The sequence below is a fragment of the Puma concolor genome, chromosome D1 (genome assembly GCF_028749965.1).
Source record: "Puma concolor isolate L17-30 chromosome D1, mPumCon1.1.hap2, whole genome shotgun sequence".
Taxonomy (NCBI): Eukaryota; Metazoa; Chordata; class Mammalia; order Carnivora; family Felidae; genus Puma; species Puma concolor.
The window spans coordinates 8,977,856-8,998,176 of record NC_141676.1 but is presented as its reverse complement, the minus strand read 5'-3'; the positions used below and the strand labels follow the sequence as shown (position 1 = coordinate 8,998,176).

At 49.8% G+C, this 20,321-nt stretch overlaps 1 protein-coding gene across 2 annotated transcripts in view; it reads right to left on the bottom strand.

The window, feature by feature from the left end:
* Positions 1–1,886: 1,886 nt before the first annotated feature.
* AHNAK (AHNAK nucleoprotein) overlaps positions 1,887–20,321 on the bottom strand; it is a 36,966-nt gene continuing 18,531 nt past the window's right edge. For both annotated transcript variants that reach the window (XM_086677169.1, XM_086677168.1), the window contains exon 5: positions 1,887–20,032. In XM_086677169.1, coding sequence (XP_086533295.1) covers positions 2,756–20,032 — 17,277 coding nt within the window. In that variant the 3' untranslated portion in view covers positions 1,887–2,755. The remainder of the gene's footprint in view (positions 20,033–20,321) is intronic.

The window sequence follows — 20,321 nt, the reverse complement described above, 5'->3', positions numbered from 1 at the left end:
GCTGTCAGCACAGAGCCCAACGTGGGGCTGGAACCTACAAACTGCGAGATCATGACCTGAGCCGAAGTCAGATGCTTAACCAACTGAGCCACCCAGGCGCCCCTAAGTGTGTTTGTTTAAAACAAAAATTGTCCTGGTACTTTGTGATCAAATACATCCCATGTGATGAGGGCTAGTTTCAGAAATCTCAAAATACAGAAATTCAAACTTGCCTAACAGAAAAATGAGAGGATTGGGACATTGTCCTGATTATCCTTTACCTGTATCTCCCCCCTTCAGAGCCCTTCTGCCTGCCCTCTGCCTCCCGGAGGTTCTGTGCCTCCAGGAGGCTGACCCCTTCACCTGCAACACCTAGACTCACTTACCCTCCAGGGAGAGGCACCGTAAGGAGGAAAGGTCATTTTCCTGTTGCCCATGACCAGCACTTTCCGGCAAATGCTATGTCCTTTGTGACTACAGCTCCTGCCGGTGGACCCTCCTCTGCCTCCAGCTCACACTGGGTTCCAAGGAACACCATGTCTTCCCCAAACCCCTTCAGGCCCCTGGGCGATACCAGCTTCCTGCTGTCCGTGTTCCCGTCACCCCCTATTGGCTCCTCTGTTCCTGCCCACTATTCCTTGAACAGTCCCTTTCTCTAATCCTCTATGATTGAACTAATCTTCAAGTGGAATTTTGTTTCCTGTAGGGACCCTGACAGATTGAGAAATGAGTTTGTGTGAAAGCAAAACATTTACTGCCATTTGTGAGCACGTGGTGCATTTCCAAGTCATTCTATTTTTGAAATGTCCCCTTAGCCAGTCTTTCCACCCACTGTCACACTGCCTAAAGCAAGGTACGAGGTGAGGCTGTGGTCCGCGGGGCGCTCGGTGCATCTCTGAGCAAGGACCTTGGGGAGACCAGCCCAGCCCCTCCCCGGTCTCCTGATGCCACCAACCTCCTCCCCCCCCCCTTCTAAGTGTAACACCTCCTGAAGGACCGTGCAGGACTTTGGGGACCCCGCGAAGCATCCTCATCAGGGACTGAGAGAGGGCAGGGGTGAGTGGCGATGAAGGTGTCAAGCAAAGAGAGGGAGAGTGGGAAATGAGGGGCTGGCGGGCCGGCAAAGCAAAGCCAGCTGGGATGGGTCCCCCACATGTACCTCCAGCCCCCAGCACCTCCTCCACGCTGCCCCTCCTATGGTAACTGCCACCACAGGAGGGAGGGATCCTGTTCCGAGGCCACCGCCTCCAGCCTGGGTCTGCCGTCAAAGAGGGCGGCTGAGAGGTTTCTCACGTTTCTTTTAAATGTCTTATTTATTTTGGGGGGTGCCTGGGCGGCTCAGTCGGTTGAGCATCCGACTTCAACTCAGGTCATGATCTCGAGGTTCCTGGGTTCGAGCCCCGCATCGGGCTCTGGGCCGACAGCTTGGAGCCGGCAGCCTGTTTCGGATTCTGTGTCTCCCTCTCTCTCTACCCCTCCCCTGCTCGTGCTCTGTCCCTCTCTGGTCTCTCAAAAATCAATAAATTAAAAAAAACAAAAAAATAAAGAATAAAGAAAGAGATGGCAGGCCTGTAACTCAGAGCCAGAGAGAGCCCTTTCTACCACCCCAGTAGGTCTTATTTTCCATCCCCATTGGTATCTTCTGACCCATTCAGAACCATTTCTAAATCGTGTATTCGTATCTGAGGATGGAAAGCGGGTGGGTGGGTCCTGGAGCCCGGGCGGCCAATGTGCCAAGCCTCTCTTGATTACTCGCAGCCAGCCTCACCCGGAGAATCAGGCAACGGAGACTTCCCTCATTAGCCACTGACGAAACGAGCTAGTCCGCTGGATGGACTGAGTCTGAACCATCAGGGCTGGGTGTGCAGACTTCGAACTCCCAACACAGAATGCAAAGGCACAAGACATCAGGGTTAATGAACAGCTTTATTTGCCTTCGACAGCATCAATTTCCTTACATTCTCCATTAATTTGCCATTAAAGTGCGGGACATTTTCTTAATCACGGTAACTTTTATTAAAAGATATCAGAACTAGTTTCAGGAATGTGGCGGTCATGAAGATAAACATCTCTCCTACGATACACAGAATGGAAGCCCCTCGCGTGGAGCTGGTGGGTTGGCCAATCTGCAAACAGACTGTAATTCCCTCTCACCATGAGCACCAAACTGGCTGGGACCGCCACCCATGGGGGGGGGGGGGAGTGGGGGGGGGAGAAGTGATGCTACAGAGATCGAGAAACACCCACACGCCCTGCCCTGCCCGCCAGCTCCTCTCGGCCCTCACTGGGTGTTTGCTGTTTGAATAGATCCAATCTTAGGAGAAATGGAGGTCTGACCCTCCCTACTGCCTTCCACCCCACCCCACCCTTACTAACAAAAGCCCCAAAAGTCATTACAATGAAAAAGTGGGTTTCCATTGCCCCAACGCTAACAATGTTCAGTAAAAATGAGGATAATAAACACAGAAGCTTGCTTAGTAAACAGGAGCTCTCAGCGTTCAATGCAAAAAAAAAAAAAAAAAAAACCTGAAATCTTAAGGCAAATACTGTTGACTCTGCACATGGGCTGGACGAACTTGGAACTCTTTACCTATCTGTAAAGCGCCGGCCGTGAGCTTAAGGGCGGTTGGCTTTTCAGCGCTTGCTACTGGCAGAGGCCAGAACTTTGCATTATGCTGAGGCTGTCTGTCGGCGTGTTTCTCTTTGGAGTTTATATACAAACACACCCAAGGCTGATGTATTTTTATACATATATGTACACCCACACAGAGACCTGCTACTCCTTGGAAAGGACTAGTTCCACCTCGGGAAGCTGGATGCCAACCTTAGTCCCGCTGTCATTGCTAGAAGAAGAGGACAGTCGGGACTTCTTAGAGGCCAGGGACACGCCACTGCCCTGTAACTTGCCTGCCTCGTCATCGCTCCCAGTCACCTCATAATGGCCTTTGCTCTTTGACCCCAATCCACCGAAGGTACCAAATTTCAGCTTTCCGGGTTTCCCTTTGACTTTCCCGCCTTCCAGTGACACTTCCCCACCTTCAAACTCCAAAGTCCCCGTCGGGGTGGAAGGCACAGACAGCTCCCTTTCGTCACTGAAGGAGTTTGAGCGGTGCCGCGGCTTCTTGCTTTTAAACAAAGAGAATTTGCCTTTGGGCGACGATGTTTCAGCCTCTGCTTCTCCTTCCAGAGAACCGAGGCTGGCCTTGGAGCTCTTCAGGTCGCCTTTGGACCCTGAAATGGATGCTTCCGGTGAGCCAGTGACACCACCTTTCCCTTTAGGTTTGGAAAAATTGAACTTGGGCATTTTGATTTTGGACTTTTTAAGTTTTACATCGGACTCTTCCCACTCGCCCTCTCCGGCACCAGCCTGGACAGTGGCCTCCACTTTCGGGAAGTTAATATCCACCCCCACTTCTCTGCCAACCAGCTCCCGGCCAGAGAAGGTGAATTTGGGGATCTTCATTTTGGGGAATGTTACTTTTCCAGATCTGCTTTCCAAGTGGCCTGGAGACCCAGACGCACTCAGCCCAGGACCCTGGAGTCCTTCTACCTTTGGTCCTGAGAAATGAAGTCCCCCGGCAAGCTTAGGCACATCCACGTTGAGAGCGGAGGAGGCCTGGGGTCCTTTCCACTCACCCCCAGAACCTTTGACACTCATATGCCCTTCACCCAGACTGACAGCCGGGGCGCTGACAGCCCCTGATACATCCACACCTCCTTTGATTTTCGGGCCCTTCAAGCTGACACCGAAATCTGCCTCAGGAGATGCCATATTAAATGAAGGCCCCTTCACGCTAACGTCAGGAACAGCACCCTGGAAACCTATTCCCGAACCTTTCAGATCGCCTTTGATTTCAGGACCAGAAATGTGCCCTGTTGGGAGTTTCACATTCACACCTGACAGCTCCACATCACATCCAGAGGCCTTAACCCCAGGCATCTGGAGGTTTCCTTCGAGGCCCTGCACGCTGATGCCCGGAAGGCCTCCTCCAACAGCGGGGCCTTTCACCTCACCAGTGGCCCCGAGGCTCCCTTTTATTTTTGGTCCTTCCAAGTTCAAGGCCATGTCTGGTGCTGAGATTTGAGGGCCAGAGATCTGAGGCCCTTTCAGGTTCAGGCCTCCGAGGTTCACATCCACACCTGGCCCCTTTAGTTCTCCGGTCACTTGTGGCCCCTTGACACTGATGTCCAAGTCGGACCCTGGTGTGGAGATGCCAAACTGGGGCAGCTTCATTTTGGGAAGTTTAATGCCACTTTCAGGTGCCTCCAAGCTGAGATCAGGGGCACCTACTGATACCTTAGGGCATTTGATGTCACCAGAGGCAGCCAAGTCTCCCTGCAGGCTTGGTCCCTTCAGGGTCACGTCTGGCGCGCCAAGGCCAAGGTTTAGCGCTGTGGCATCAATCCCCAGCATTTCCACACCATCTCCTTCCATCCTCACCTTTCCACCGACACCTCTGAGGTCAAGCCCTGGGGCATGCACCTTCACGCTGGGAACAGAGGCATCCAGGTCTCCCTTCAAACTTGGTCCTTTCAAATTCAGGTCAAGGTCAGGTCCAGAGACTGTGGGCATAGAGAGGTTCACTGAAGGCAAGTCTACTTTTGGCCCCTTCAGAGACACATCAGTTCCTTCAAGACTAACATCAGGTGCACTCAAGCCTCCTTCAAGAGAAGGCAGCTGGGCACGGACCTCGGCTCCTCCGCCTTCCATTTTCATACCAGGGACGCCGATCTTGGGCATTGAAAACTTGGGGAACTTGATTTTCGATTCTGGACCTTGCAGATCTATGTCTGGTCCTTCCAGTCCCACACTGGAGACATCACCCTTTAACTTTGGTCCTTTCAAGTTAACGTTCACATCGGGGGTGGAGACCTGAGGGGCAGAAATGCCGAACGATGGTGCTTTGACTTTAGCATCTGGGCCTTCAATGTTGATGTCAGGTGCATCCAAGTTTGCCTGCACCCTGGGGCCTTTGAAGTCGCCCTCTATTTTGGGGCCGGAAACATCCATACCTGGCACCTTCAACTTCGGAGCCTTCAGCTTGAGGTCAGGACCTTCCACATTAATCCCTGAAGAAATATCCAGATCAGGTGCCTGGATTTCACCCTCTATTTTGGGGCTAGGGAGGGGGGCCTCTGCTTTAAATTTAGGTGATTTAATGTCAAATTCTACATCGGGAAAGTACATCTTTCCAAACATAGGTTTCTTGGTTTTGGGGGATTTCACATCAACTTTAAGTGTGGCATCTGGCCCCACAACATTGACATCTACGTCAGGAGTCTTGAGACTGGCGTCAACTTCACCCCCAGGAACATTCAAATCAAATCCCTGTTTTTTGGCCTTCATTTTAGGACCACTCATGTGAATCTTAGGCATTTTAAACTTACTTTTCTTGCCCTTGCCACCAACACTGATGTCAGGAGTCTCGACGTTCAGTTCTGCCTCGGGAACAGCCACATCCAAGGAAGCTGGCTTGAGGTCAGCTTTGGGACTTTTTGCCCCAAATCCAAACTTGGGTTTCTTAAATTTGGGAATTTTAATATCTGGCCCCTCAACATTGATATCTGGGCTCTCCATGTGTACGTCCAAGCTTGGGGCTTCTAAATCAACTTTGGGCCCTTTGAGGTCCAGTTCACCACCTACCGTGGGACCAGAAACCCCAATTTTGGGTGTCTTGAGATGCAAATCAACATCAGGAACAGTTACTTTAGGGGCAGATATATCCAGCGATGGCATCTTTAAATTTGGGCCGCTAAGCTTGACATCAGGGCCTTCAATATCCACACCTGGACCTTTAAGGTCTACTTCTGGGCCTTTGAAAGTACCTTCAATCTTAGGGACAGACACATCAAAATCTCCTTTGATTTTGGGTCCTTTCAAATCCAAGTCAACATCAGGCATGGAGATTTTGGGAGCTTTGATATTTATCTCTGGCATCTTGAACTTAGGGCCCTTCAGTTTCGCATCTGGACCTTCAATATCCACATCTGGAACATCAATGTCCACCTTGGGTCCAGATAGGTCAATGTCAGCCTTGGGCAGGTTCACATCCACTTCTGGGCCCTCGCCTTTGAAGCCTGGCATGCTGAACTTGGGCATTTTCACCTTGGGCATCTTCAGGTGCCAGTCTGGCCCATGCACATCCACATCTGGGATATCAATGTCCACGTTGGGCCCTTTGATGTCAACTTCCGGGCCCTTGAGGTCACCTTCCACTTTAGGCAAAGAAACATCCACATCACCCTTTACCTTGGGACCTTTCAGGTGTAAGTCAATATCAGGCATGGAGATCTTGGGAGCTTTGATGTTCATCTCTGGCATCTTGAACTTAGGGCCCTTCAGTTTTGCATCTGGACCTTCAATATGCACATCTGGAACTTCCACATCCACCTTGGGTCCAGACACATCAATGTCAGCCTTGGGCAGGTTCACATCCACTTCTGGGCCCTCTCCTTTGAAGCCTGGCATGCTGAACTTGGGCATTTTCACCTTGGGCATCTTCAGGTGCCAGTCTGGCCCATGAACATCCACATCTGGGACGTCAATGTCCACTTTTGGGCCCTTGATGTCAACTTCCGGGCCCTTGAGGTCACCTTCTACTTTAGGCAGAGACACATCCACATCACCCTTTACCTTGGGACCCTTCAGGTTCAGGTCCACTTCAGGCATGGAGATCTTGGGGGCCTTGAGGTGCAGGTCAGGCATTTTAAACTTGGGGCCCTTCAGTTTCCCTTCTGGGCCATGAATGTCAACATCAGGAGTGTCTATGTCTAGATTAGGGCCTTTAACATCCACTTTGGGGCCTTTCAGATCTCCTTCCAGTTTAGGAATGGAAATGTCCAAATCTCCCTTTATCTTCGGTCCTTTCAAGTTCAAATCGATGTCACTCATGGAGATTTGTGGGGTTTTGAAATGGACATCAGGCATCTTAAATTTGGGACCTTTGAGTTTCCCTTCAGGACCTTCAATGTCCACCTCTGGCCCTTTTAGATCACCTTCCACCTTAGGTAATGAAAGATCCACATCCCCCTTTACCTTTGGGCCTTTCAAATTTAAGTCAAAGTCAGGCATGGAGAGCTTGGGGGCTTTAATATGCATATCTGGCATCTTAAATTTGGGCCCCTTCAATTTTCCTTCTGGGCCTTCAATGTTGACATCAGGAGTGTCAATGTCCAATTTGGGGCCCTTTATGTCTATTTCAGGGCCCTTGAGGTCACCTTCCACTTTGGGCAGAGACACATCTACATCACCCTTCATTTTGGGGCCCTTCAGATTAAAGTCAAGGTCAGGCATGGAGATTTTGGGAGCTTTGATGTTCATCTCTGGCATCTTGAACTTAGGGCCCTTCAGTTTTGCATCTGGACCTTCAATATCCACATCTGGAACATCAATGTCCACCTTGGGTCCAGATAGGTCAATGTCAGCCTTGGGCAGGTTCACATCCACTTCTGGGCCCTCACCTTTGAAGCCTGGCATGCTGAACTTGGGCATTTTCACCTTGGGCATCTTCAGGTGCCAGTCTGGCCCATGAACATCCACATCTGGGATATCAATGTCCACGTTGGGCCCTTTGATGTCAACTTCCGGGCCCTTGAGGTCACCTTCCACTTTAGGCAAAGAAACATCCACATCACCCTTTACCTTGGGACCTTTCAGGTGTAAGTCAATATCAGGCATGGAGATCTTGGGAGCTTTGATGTTCATCTCTGGCATCTTGAACTTAGGGCCCTTCAGTTTTGCATCTGGACCTTCAATATGCACATCTGGAACTTCCACATCCACCTTGGGTCCAGACACATCAATGTCAGCCTTGGGCAGGTTCACATCCACTTCTGGGCCCTCTCCTTTGAAGCCTGGCATGCTGAACTTGGGCATTTTCACCTTGGGCATCTTCAGGTGCCAGTCTGGCCCATGAACATCCACATCTGGGACATCAATGTCCACTTTTGGGCCCTTGATGTCAACTTCCGGGCCCTTGAGGTCACCTTCTACTTTAGGCAGAGACACATCCACATCACCCTTTACCTTGGGACCCTTCAGGTTCAGGTCCACTTCAGGCATGGAGATCTTGGGGGCCTTGAGGTGCAGGTCAGGCATTTTAAACTTGGGGCCCTTCAGTTTCCCTTCTGGGCCCTCAAGGCTCACATCTGGGGCTTCAATGTCCACCTTGGGTCCAGAGACATCAATGTCAGCCTTGGGCAGGTTCACATCCACTTCTGGGCTCTCTCCTTTGAAGCCTGGCATGCTGAACTTGGGCATTTTCACCTTGGGCATCTTCAGGTGCCAGTCTGGCCCATGAACATCCACATCTGGGACATCAACGTCCACCTTGGGCCCTTTGATGTCAACTTCAGGGCCTTTTAGGTCACCTTCCACCTTAGGCAGGGAAACATCCACATCTCCCTTTACCTTGGGACCTTTCAGGTGCAAATCAAAGTCAGGCATGGAGATCTTGGGGGCTTTGATGTTCATCTCAGGCATCTTGAACTTGGGACCTTTCAACTTTCCCTCTGGTCCCTCAATGTTAACATCAGGGCCTTCGATGCCCACCTTGGGTGCTGATACATCAATGTCGGCCTTAGGCAGGTTCACATCCACTTCTGGGCCCTCTCCTTTAAAGCCTGGCATGCTGATCTTGGGCATTTTTATCTTGGGCATCTTCAGGTGCCAGTCTGGGCCATGCACATCCACATCTGGGACATCAACGTCCACCTTGGGCCCTTTGATGTCAACTTCAGGGCCTTTTAGGTCACCTTCCACCTTAGGCAGGGAAACATCCACATCTCCTTTGACCTTAGGACCTTTCAGGTGCAAATCAAAGTCAGGCATGGAGATCTTGGGGGCTTTGATGTTCATCTCAGGCATCTTGAACTTGGGACCTTTCAACTTTCCCTCTGGTCCCTCAATGTTAACATCAGGGCCTTCGATGTCCACCTTGGGTGCTGATACATCAATGTCGGCCTTGGGCAGGTTCACGTCCACATCTGGGCCCTCTCCTTTGAAGCCTGGCATGCTGATCTTGGGCATTTTTATCTTGGGCATTTTTAGGTGCCAGTCTGGTCCATGAACATCCACATCAGGGGCATCAATGTCCACCTTGGGACCTTTGAGGTCCACTTCAGGGCCTTTCAGATCCCCTTCAAACTTGGGAAGGGAAACGTCCACATCACCCTTCACCTTGGGGCCCTTCAGGTTTAAATCAATGTCAGGCATGGAAATCTTTGGAGTCTTTAGGTGCATCTCTGGCATCTTGAATTTGGGCCCCTTCAATTTTCCCTCTGGGCCTTCAATGTTAATATCAGGAGTGTCAATGTCCAATTTGGGGCCCTTGATGTCCACCTCAGGGCCCTTTAAGTCACCTTCTACTTTTGGCAAAGACATATCCACATCACCTTTCATTTTGGGGCCCTTTAAGTTCAGATCAAAGTCAGGCATGGAGATTTTGGGAGCTTTGATGTTCATCTCAGGCATCTTGAACTTGGGGCCCTTCAGTTTTGCATCTGGACCTTCAATATTCACATCTGGGGCATCAATGTCCACTTTGGGGCCAGAAATATCAATGTCAGCCTTAGGGAGAGTAACATCCACGTCTGGGCCCTCACCTTTGAAACCTGGCATGCTAAACTTGGGCATTTTCACCTTGGGCATTTTCAGGTGCCAGTCTGGGCCATGCACATCCACGTCAGGGACATCAACGTCCACTTTAGGGCCTCTGATATCGATCTCTGGCCCTTTCAGATCCCCTTCAACTTTGGGCAGAGAAACATCAATATCACCTTTCACCTTGGGGCCCTTCAGGTTTAAATCAATGTCAGGCATGGAGATCTTGGGAGTTTTGATATTCATGTCAGGCATCTTGAGTTTGGGACCTTTTAAGCCTCCTTCTACACCTTCCACATTGATTTCTGGGCCCTCAATGTCCATTCTGGGACCCTCTATGTTGATCTCTCCTTTGGGCAGATCCACAGCCATTTCTGGCCCTTCTGCTTTTAAGCCAGGCACACCAAACTTGGGCATTTTCATTTTGGGCATTTTCAAGTTCCACTCTGGACCATGCACATCCACATCGGGTGCATCAAGATGAACTTCTGGGGCCTTAATATCCACTTTGGGTCCTTTCAAGTCACCTTCTAAATTAGGAGCTGTAACATCCAAGTCTCCTTTGACTTTAGGGCCTTTCAGATTTAACTCCACATCAGGCATAGAAACTTTAGGAGATGAAATACTCAGGAAAGGCATTTTGAACTTGGATCCTTTCACTTTTCCTTGGACCTCAACATCAGGAGCATTAATATCAACTTTTGGACCTGTCACATCAATATCCGGCTTTTTAACTTTGGCATCCACCTCAGGTGTCTGAACTTTGGAGCCCGAAAAATTAAACTTAGGAAGCTTAAAACGTGATTTCTTTGACTTGCCTTCAAGACTGAGCTTAGGACCAGAAATGTCCACTTCTGGACCCTTTACATCCAACTTGGGAGCTTTAATGTCACCTTCTAATTTGGGCCCAGAAACATCAACATCTCCCTTAAGCTTTGGGCCTTTCAAATTCAGGTCAATTTCAGGCATGGAGATCTTAGGCATGTTCACATGCATGTCTGGCATCTTCAGTTTGGGACCTTTTAATTTGCCTTCAGGGCCATGGATGTCAATATCTGGAGCATCTACATCTATCTTTGGGCCCTTGATGTCAAGAGTAGGTCCTTTCAAATCACCTTCTACGTTTGGAAGGGAAACATCCGCCTCTCCTTTCATTTTAGGGCCTTTGAGATTAATGTCCAAATCAGGCATGGAGATCTTGGGAGCTTTGATGTTCATGTCTGGCATCTTGAATTTGGGGCCCTTCAGTTTCGCATCTGGACCTTCAATATTGACATCTGGAACATCAATATCCACCTTGGGTCCAGAGACATCAATGTCAGCCTTGGGCAGGTTCACATCCACTTCTGGGCCCTCGCCTTTAAAGCCTGGCATGCTGATCTTGGGCATTTTTATCTTGGGCATCTTCAGGTGCCAGTCTGGGCCATGCACATCCACATCTGGGACATCAACGTCCACTTTAGGGCCTTTAATATCTACTTCAGGAACTTTAATCTCACCTTCCACTTTTGGTAAAGACACATCCACATCACCCTTCACTTTAGGGCCCTTCAGGTTAAGATCAATGTCAGGCATGGAGATCTTGGGGGCTTTGATGTTCATCTCAGGCATCTTGAACTTGGGACCTTTCAACTTTCCCTCTGGTCCCTCAATGTTAACATCAGGGCCTACAATGTCCACCTTGGGTCCAGCCACATCAACACCAGCCTTGGGCAGGTTCACATCCACTTCTGGACCCTCGCCTTTAAAGCCTGGCATGCTGAACTTGGGCATTTTCACCTTGGGCATCTTCAGGTGCCAGTCTGGGCCATGCACATCCACATCTGGGACATCAACGTCCACCTTGGGCCCTTTGATGTCAACTTCAGGGCCTTTTAGGTCACCTTCCACCTTAGGCAGGGAAACATCCACATCTCCTTTGACCTTAGGACCTTTCAGGTGCAAATCAAAGTCAGGCATGGAGATCTTGGGGGCTTTGATGTTCATCTCAGGCATCTTGAACTTGGGACCTTTCAACTTTCCCTCTGGTCCCTCAATGTTAACATCAGGGCCTTCGATGTCCACCTTGGGTGCTGATACATCAATGTCGGCCTTGGGCAGGTTCACATCCATATCGGGGCCTTCTCCTTTGAAGCCTGGCATGCTGAACTTGGGCATTTTCACCTTGGGCATCTTCAGGTGCCAGTCTGGTCCATGCACATCCACATCTGGGACATCAACGTCCACCTTGGGGCCTTTGATGTCAACCTCAGGGGCCTTCAGGTCACCTTCCACCTTAGGCAGAGACACATCCACATCTCCCTTTACCTTGGGACCTTTCAGGTGCAAATCAAAGTCAGGCATGGAGATCTTGGGAGCTTTGATGTTCATCTCTGGCATCTTGAACTTGGAGCCCTTCAATTTTGCATCTGGACCTTCGATACTGACATCTGGAACATCAATGTCCACCTTGGGTCCAGAGACATCAATGTCGGCCTTGGGCAGGTTCACATCCACTTCTGGGCCCTCGCCTTTGAAGCCTGGCATGCTGAACTTGGGCATTTTCATCTTGGGCATCTTCAGGTGCCAGTCTGGGCCATGAACATCCACATCTGGGACATCAATGTCCACTTTAGGGCCTTTGAGGTCAACTTCAGGGCCTTTCAGGTCTCCCTCTAACTTAGGACCTGTGACATCCACATCTCCTTTTATTTTTGGACCTGATAGATTAAGGTCAATATCTGGCATAGATATCTTAGGAGTCTTAAAATGCATTTCAGGCATCTTAAACTTTGGACTTTTCCACTTTCCTTCAGGTCCTTCAATATTCACATCAGGGCATTCAACATCCACTTTGGGTCCTGAGACATCAATGTCAGCCTTGGGCAGGTTCACATCCACTTCTGGGCCCTCGCCTTTAAAGCCTGGCATGCTGATCTTGGGCATTTTTATCTTGGGCATCTTCAGGTGCCAGTCTGGGCCATGCACATCCACATCTGGGACATCAACGTCCACCTTGGGCCCTTTGATGTCAACTTCAGGGCCTTTTAGGTCACCTTCCACCTTAGGCAGGGAAACATCCACATCTCCTTTGACCTTAGGACCTTTCAGGTGCAAATCAAAGTCAGGCATGGAGATCTTGGGGGCTTTGATGTTCATCTCAGGCATCTTGAACTTGGGACCTTTCAACTTTCCCTCTGGTCCCTCAATGTTAACATCAGGGCCTTCGATGTCCACCTTGGGTGCTGATACATCAATGTCGGCCTTGGGCAGGTTCACATCCACTTCTGGGCCCTCTCCTTTAAAGCCTGGCATGCTGAACTTGGGCATTTTCATCTTGGGCATCTTCAGGTGCCAGTCTGGGCTTTGAATATCCACATCTGGGGCATCAATGTCCACTTTGGGGCCCTTTAGGTCACCTTCCACCTTAGGTAGGGAAACATCCACATCTCCTTTGACCTTAGGGCCTTTCAAGTGTAAATCTATGTCTGGCATCGAGATCTTGGGAGCTTTGATGTTCATTTCTGGCATTTTAAATTTAGGCCCTTTGATCTTTCCCTCCGGACTCTCAATGCTCATATCTGGGACTTCAACGTCAACCTTGGGTCCTGAGACATCAATGTCAGCCTTGGGAAGATTCACATCTACTTCTGGGCCCTCTGTCTTAAAACCAGGCATGCTGAACTTGGGCATTTTCATTTTGGGCATCTTCAGGTGCCAGTCTGGGCCATGAACATCAGGAGCATTTATGTCTACTTTGGGGCCCTTGATGTTCACATCTGGTACTTTAATTTTACCTTCTACCTCAGGCACAGACACATCAACATCCCCCTTGATTTTGGGTCCTTTCAAATTTAAGTCCACATCAGGCATAGAAATATTTGGGGCTTTGAAATGCATGTCAGGCATCTTGAACTTGGGACCTTTCAATTTGCCCTCTGGTCCTTCAATGTCAATATCTGGCCCACTGATGTCACCTTTGAGATCTGGCCCTTTGAGGTCACCTTCCAATTTCGGGACATCAACATTCACGTCTCCCTTTATCTTGGGACTTTTTAAGTGTAAATCAACGTCTGGCATGGAGATTTTGGGAGCTTTAAAGTGCATGTCTGGCATCTTAAATTTAGGACTTTTCCATTTTCCATCTGGACCTTCCACAGCTACGTCTGGCATGTCAACATCCAATTTGGGGCCTTTCACATCCAATTCTGGACCCTTTAACTCTCCCTCCAGCTTTGGGGCAGAAAAATCCAAGTCTCCTTTGACTTTAGGCCCTTTTAAGTTGAAATCAACATCAGGCATGGAGATCTTAGGGGCATGAAAGTGCATTTCAGGCATCTTGAACTTAGGGCCTTTCAGCTTCCCTTCTGGACCTTCAAGGCTCACATCCGGGGCTTCAATGTCCACCCTAGGTCCAGAGATGTCAATGTCAGCCTTAGGCAGGTTCACATCCACATCTGGGCCCTCGCCTTTGAAGCCAGGCATACTGAACTTGGGCATTTTCATCTTGGGCATCTTCAGGTGCCACTCCGGGCCATGAACATCCACATCTGGGGCATCAATGTCAACTTTGGGGCCTTTGATGTCCACATCTGGCACTTTCATTTCACCTTCTATCTTGGGCACAGACACATCCATATCCCCTTTCACTTTGGGGCCTTTTAAGTGTAAATCCACATCAGGCATGGAGAGCTTGGGGGTCTTGAAGTGCATGTCTGGCATCTTAAACTTAGGGCCTTTCAACTTTGCATCAGGGCATTCCAGGTCAACATCAGGCATCTCCACATCCACACTGGGGCCTTTCAAATCTCCTTCCAATTTTGGCACAGATACATCCACATCTCCCTTCAGTTTTGGCCCCTTAAGATTCAAGTTCACATCAGGCATGGACATCTTGGGAGCCTTGAAGTGCATCTCAGGCATCTTAAACTTGGGGCCCTTCAGTTTCCCTTCTGGGCCCTCAAGGCTCACATCTGGGGCTTCAATGTCCACCTTGGGGCCAGATACGTCAACGTCAGCCTTGGGCAGGTTCACATCCACTTCTGGGCCCTCGCCTTTGAAGCCAGGCACGCTAAATTTGGGCATTTTCATCTTGGGCATTTTCAAGTTCCAGTCTGGGCCATGAACATCCACATCTGGGACATCAATGTCCACTTTGGGGCCTTTGATGTCCACATCTGGCACTTTCATTTCACCTTCTATCTTGGGCACAGACACATCCACATCCCCTTTCACTTTGGGACCTTTCAAGTGTAAGTCCACATCAGGCATGGAGAGCTTGGGAGCCTTGAAGTGCATCTCGGGCATCTTAAACTTAGGGCCTTTCAACTTTGCATCAGGACATTCCAGGTCAACATCAGGCATCTCCACATCCACACCAGGACCTTTGATATCAACTTGTGGACCTCTGAGATCACCTTCTAGTTCAGGCACGGAAGCATCTATTTCCCCTTTCACTTTGGGTCCCTTCAAATTCAAGTCCACATCTGGCATGGATATCTTAGGAGCTTTGATATTCAACTTAGGCATCTTAAATTTAGAGCCCTTTAATTTTCCTTCTGGTCCTTCAATATCCAAATCAGGAGCATCAATGTCCACTTTGGGGCCAGACACATTAATGTCAGCCTTGGGCAGGTTCACATCCACATCTGGGCCCTCACCCTTGAAGCCAGGCATGCTGAACTTGGGCATTTTCACCTTGGGCATTTTCAGGTGCCAGTCTGGGCCATGAACATCCACATCTGGGACATCGATGTCCACTTTGGGGCCTTTGATGTCCACATCTGGCACTTTCATTTCACCTTCTATCTTGGGCACAGACACATCCACATCCCCTTTCACTTTGGGACCTTTCAAGTGTAAGTCCACATCAGGCATGGAGAGCTTGGGGGTCTTGAAGTGCATCTCAGGCATCTTAAACTTAGGGCCCTTCAGCTTTCCTTCTGGACCTTCAATATCAATATCACCAACATCCACATCCATCTTCGGGGCCTTCATGTCAATTTCAGGACCTTTCAAGTCTCCTTCCACTTTGGGAAGGGAAACATCGACATCAGTTTTCAGTTTAGGGGCTTTCAGATTAAGTCCAACATCAGGCATAGAGATTTTGTGTGTCTGTATATTCATGCTTGGCATCTTAAACTTGGGACCCTTTAGTTTCCCCTCTGGACCTTCAATATTCACATCTGGAACATCAATGTCCACCTTGGGCCCAGAGACATCAATGTCAGCCTTGGGCAGGTTTACATCCACTTCTGGGCCCTCTCCTTTGAAGCCTGGCATGCTGAACTTGGGCATTTTCACCTTGGGCATCTTCAGGTGCCAGTCTGGGCCATGAACCCCCACATCTGGTGCATTAATGTCCACTTTGGGCCCTTTGATGTCAACATCAGGAGCTTTTATCTCTCCTTCTACCTTTGGAGTTGTAACATCATAATCTCCTTTCATTTTAGGACCTTTCAAATGCAAACCAACATCTGGCATGGATATCTTCTGAGGCTTTATATTCATTTCTGGCATCTTAAATTTAAGACCTTTTACTTTTGCATCTGGACCATCAATATTCACATCTGGAACTTCAACATCCACCTTGGGTCCTGAGACATCAATGTCAGCCTTGGGCAGGTTCACATCCACTTCTGGGCCCTCTCCTTTGAAACCTGGCATGCTGATCTTGGGCATTTTTATCTTGGGCATCTTCAGGTGCCAGTCTGGCCCATGAACATCCACATCTGGAGCACTGATGTCAACTTTGGGCCCTTTAATGTCAACATCTGGCACTTTAATTTCACCTTCTACATCAGGCACAGACACATCCACATCTCCCTTCAGTTTTGGCCCCTTAAGATTCAAGTTCACATCAGGCATGGACATCTTGGGAGCCTTGAAGTGCATCTCAGGCATCTTAAACTTGAGGCCCTTCAGTTTCCCTTCTGGGCCCTCAAGGCTCACATCTGGGGCTTCAATGTCCACCTTGGGGCCAGATACGTCAACGTCAGCCTTGGGCAGGTTCACATCCACTTCTGGGCCCTCGCCTTTGAAGCCAGGCACGCTAAATTTGGGCATTTTCATCTTGGGCATTTTCAAGTTCCAGTCTGGGCCATGAACATCCACATCTGGGACATCAATGTCCACTTTGGGGCCTTTGATGTCCACATCTGGCACTTTCATTTCACCTTCTATCTTGGGCACAGACACATCCACATCCCCTTTCACTTTGGGACCTTTCAAGTCTAAGTCCACATCAGGCATGGAGAGCTTGGGAGCCTTGAAGTGCATCTCAGGCATCTTAAACTTAGGGCCTTTCAGCTTCCCTTCTGGACCTTCAAGGCTCACGTCCGGGGCTTCAATGTCCACCTTGGGTCCAGAGATGTCAATGTCAGCCTTGGGCAGGTTCACATCCACTTCTGGGCCCTCCCCCTTGAGGCTGGGCATGCTGAACTTGGGCATTTTCATCTTGGGCATTTTCAGGCTCCAGTCTGCACCTTGGACTTCCACATCTGGTGCTTTAATGTCTACCTTAGGTCCTTTGATGTCCACATCTGGAACTTTCATTTCACCTTCTATTTTTGGTGCAGACATATCTAGATTTCCTTTCATTTTGGGTCCTTTAAGATCCAAGTCAACATCTGGCAGAGTCATCTTAGGGGCTTTGAAGTGCATCTCAGGCATCTTAAACTTTGGACCTTTCAACTTTCCTTCTGGTCCTTCAAGGCTCAAGTCTGGAGCACTAATATCTATCTTGGGTGCCGAAATGTCCACATCAGCTTTTGGCAGGTTCACATCCACTTCTGGGCCCTCCCCTTTGAGGCTGGGCATGGTAAATTTGGGCATTTTCATCTTGGGCATCTTTAGGTTCCATTCAGGACTATGAACGTCAACATCGGGGGCACTGACGTCTACTTTTGGCCCTTTGAGTTCCCCTTCCAGCTTTGGCACTGTAACATCATATTCTCCTTTTACCCTGGGACCTTTCATATGCAAATCTACATCAGGCATAGAGATCTTTGGGGCCTTAATATTCATTTCAGGCATCTTAAACTTGGGACCCTTCAGCTTTCCTTCGGGTCCTTCAATATTCACATCTGGAACTTCAATGTCCGCTGTGGGTCCTGAGATGTCAACGTCTGTCTTGGGCAGGTTCACATCCACTTCTGGGCCCTCTGCTTTGAAGCCAGGCATGCTGAACTTGGGCATTTTCATTTTGGGCATCTTCAGGTGCCAATCTGGGCCGTGAGCATCAACATCTGGAGCATCAATATCCACTTTGGCACTTTTAAGTTCAACATCAGGAACTTTAATCTCACCTTCAACTTTTGGCACTGTGACATCGTATTCTCCTTTTACCTTAGGGCCTTTCAGATGTAAGTCCACATCTGGCATGGAGATCTTCGGGGCTTTGATATTCATCTCAGGCATCTTAAACTTAGGTCCCTTCAATTTCCCGTCTGGTCCCTCAATGCTCACATCTGGACCACTAACATCTACCTTGTGCCCAGAAATGTCCACATCAGCCTTGGGAAGATTCACATCCACTTCTGGGCCCTCCGCTTTGAGCCCTGGAACACTGAATTTGGGCATTTTCATCTTGGGCATCTTCAGATGCCAGTCTGGGCCATGAACATCCACATCCGGGGCATCAATGTCCATTTTGGGGCCTTTCAGTTCTCCTTCAAGTTTTGGGGATGTTACCTCATATTCTCCTTTTACCTTTGGGCCTTTAACATGTAAGTCTACATCAGGCATGGAGATCTTTGGTGTCTTGACACTGACTTCAGGCAGCTTAATATCAGGGCCTTTAAGTTTGCCTCCCAGGCCCCCTACGTTGACATTTGGGGCCTCCACGTTGACCTTGGGCCCTGAAATACTGACATCTCCTTTGGGTAGTTTCACATCTACATCTGGGCCTTCCCCTCCAACTCCTGGAGCATTGAACTTGGGCACTTTCAGGTTCCATTCTGGGCCATGCACTTCCACATCTGGGGCCCTGACGTCCACTTTGGGTCCTTTGATGTCAACTTGAGGGACTTTGACTTTCCCTTCTACTTTTGGGAGTACAACATCCACACCCCCTTTCACTTTAGGGGCAGTCACATTTAAGTCTACATCTGCCATAGAGATCCCATAGGTGCCTGTTTTCCCAGAAGGACTACTAAGCTTGGGTCCTGTCAAAGTCCCCTCAAGGCTAGGTGTCTCTATGTCCATTTTAGCGCCTTTCACTGCCACTTGAGGGCCTTTAACATCACCGTGCACCCCAGGCGCAGAAACCTTAATATCTCCTTTCAGTTTAGGAGACCCAAGGCTCAGATCCACATCCTGCATGGAGATTTTAGGTTTTTGAATAATCATTTCAGGAGTCTTGGCTTTCGTACCCTTCACCTTCCCTTCCAGCCCCCCGGCAGCAACTTCAGGCAGACTGATGTTCCCAGAGACCCCAGGAAGAGTCACTGCACCTGTCACATCAATGCCAGCTCCCTCTCCCTTAGAACCTAATACAGAGAATTTGGGAACTTTCATCTTGGGCATATTCAGTTTGCCCCCAGGCCCGTGAATATCAACGTCAGGGGCTTGAACTTCCACATTGGAGCCAGTGATGGTGCCCTCAATCTTGGGCACAGAGACATCCACCCCGATGCTCCCCTGTGACTTGGCACCTTTCAGGCCTAGACCAGTCTCAAGTGATGGCCCAGTGATTTGGGGGCCTTTCAGCTTCCCCTCAAGCCCCTCAATACTGGCATGTTGTATTGGGGTCTGGATGTTCCCACCAATGGTCAGGCCTGGCTTGCCTCCCTTGTGCCCCACAGAGAATTCAGGTGCAGAAACACTCAACCCTGCCACTGGCACCTGGCCCTCAGGCCCCGTTGGGACACCAAATTTTGGCACTTTCATAGTGGGAATTTTAATTTTCCCATTACTGCCACTCTCAAGAGATGGGTCCTGCACCTCTACTGCCCCACCCCCAAGAGAAGACGAAATGTCCACTCCTGGAACTTGGGCCCCTCCTTTGCCACCCAAGTCCAAGCCCTTCGCACGGACGCTGACGCCTGGGCTTCCCACCTTTATCCCAGGCATGGTGACCTGGAGCTTCGAGTGGCCAGCACCTTGGAGCTCTGGTACCGAAGCGGAAACGGACCCCGCTCGGATGTCCACGACAGAGCCTGTGGTCGGAGACACTGCCCCCGAGCCCGAGGGCAGTCTGATCACTGTCTTGCCAGGGTGGGTGTCCACATCCACAGTGGAGATTTCAGTCAGTTCATGCCGTGGAATCTTGATCTTGAACTCAGGGCTGCTGATGTCGATGTCCTTGGCACCTTCACGGCCTGTCACATCAACAGTGTAGGCCGTGACCCTTCTAGTCACTGTGATGGTGCGGCTCTGGGTCTCCCCAGGATCCCCTTCTACGCCATCCTCCGACTTCAGCCGAGGCTTGATCTTCGTGGTGTAGATGCGCTGGTACTCCTCATCATCCCCGCTCTGCAGAAAGACACGCCCGGCAGAGGTTGAAGCAGGGTCTGCCCGAGTCACAGACGCCCGGCCACAGCCCAGCCGACAACATGGCTGCCTGTTTCCCAAAGAAGCTGGGACCAGAACGGAGACCCACGGAGCCTCCTGGGGCAGAGCAAAGGGGGCTGAAGAAAGGGGCTGACGGCCACCTCACAGGAGGAAAACAAATTATTCGGGGAAACTCCGGGAAGCAAAAGCCATGGGGAGAGGAGCCGGGTAGACGGCTGCGCTGTGTGGATGAAAGATTTACAATCCATTC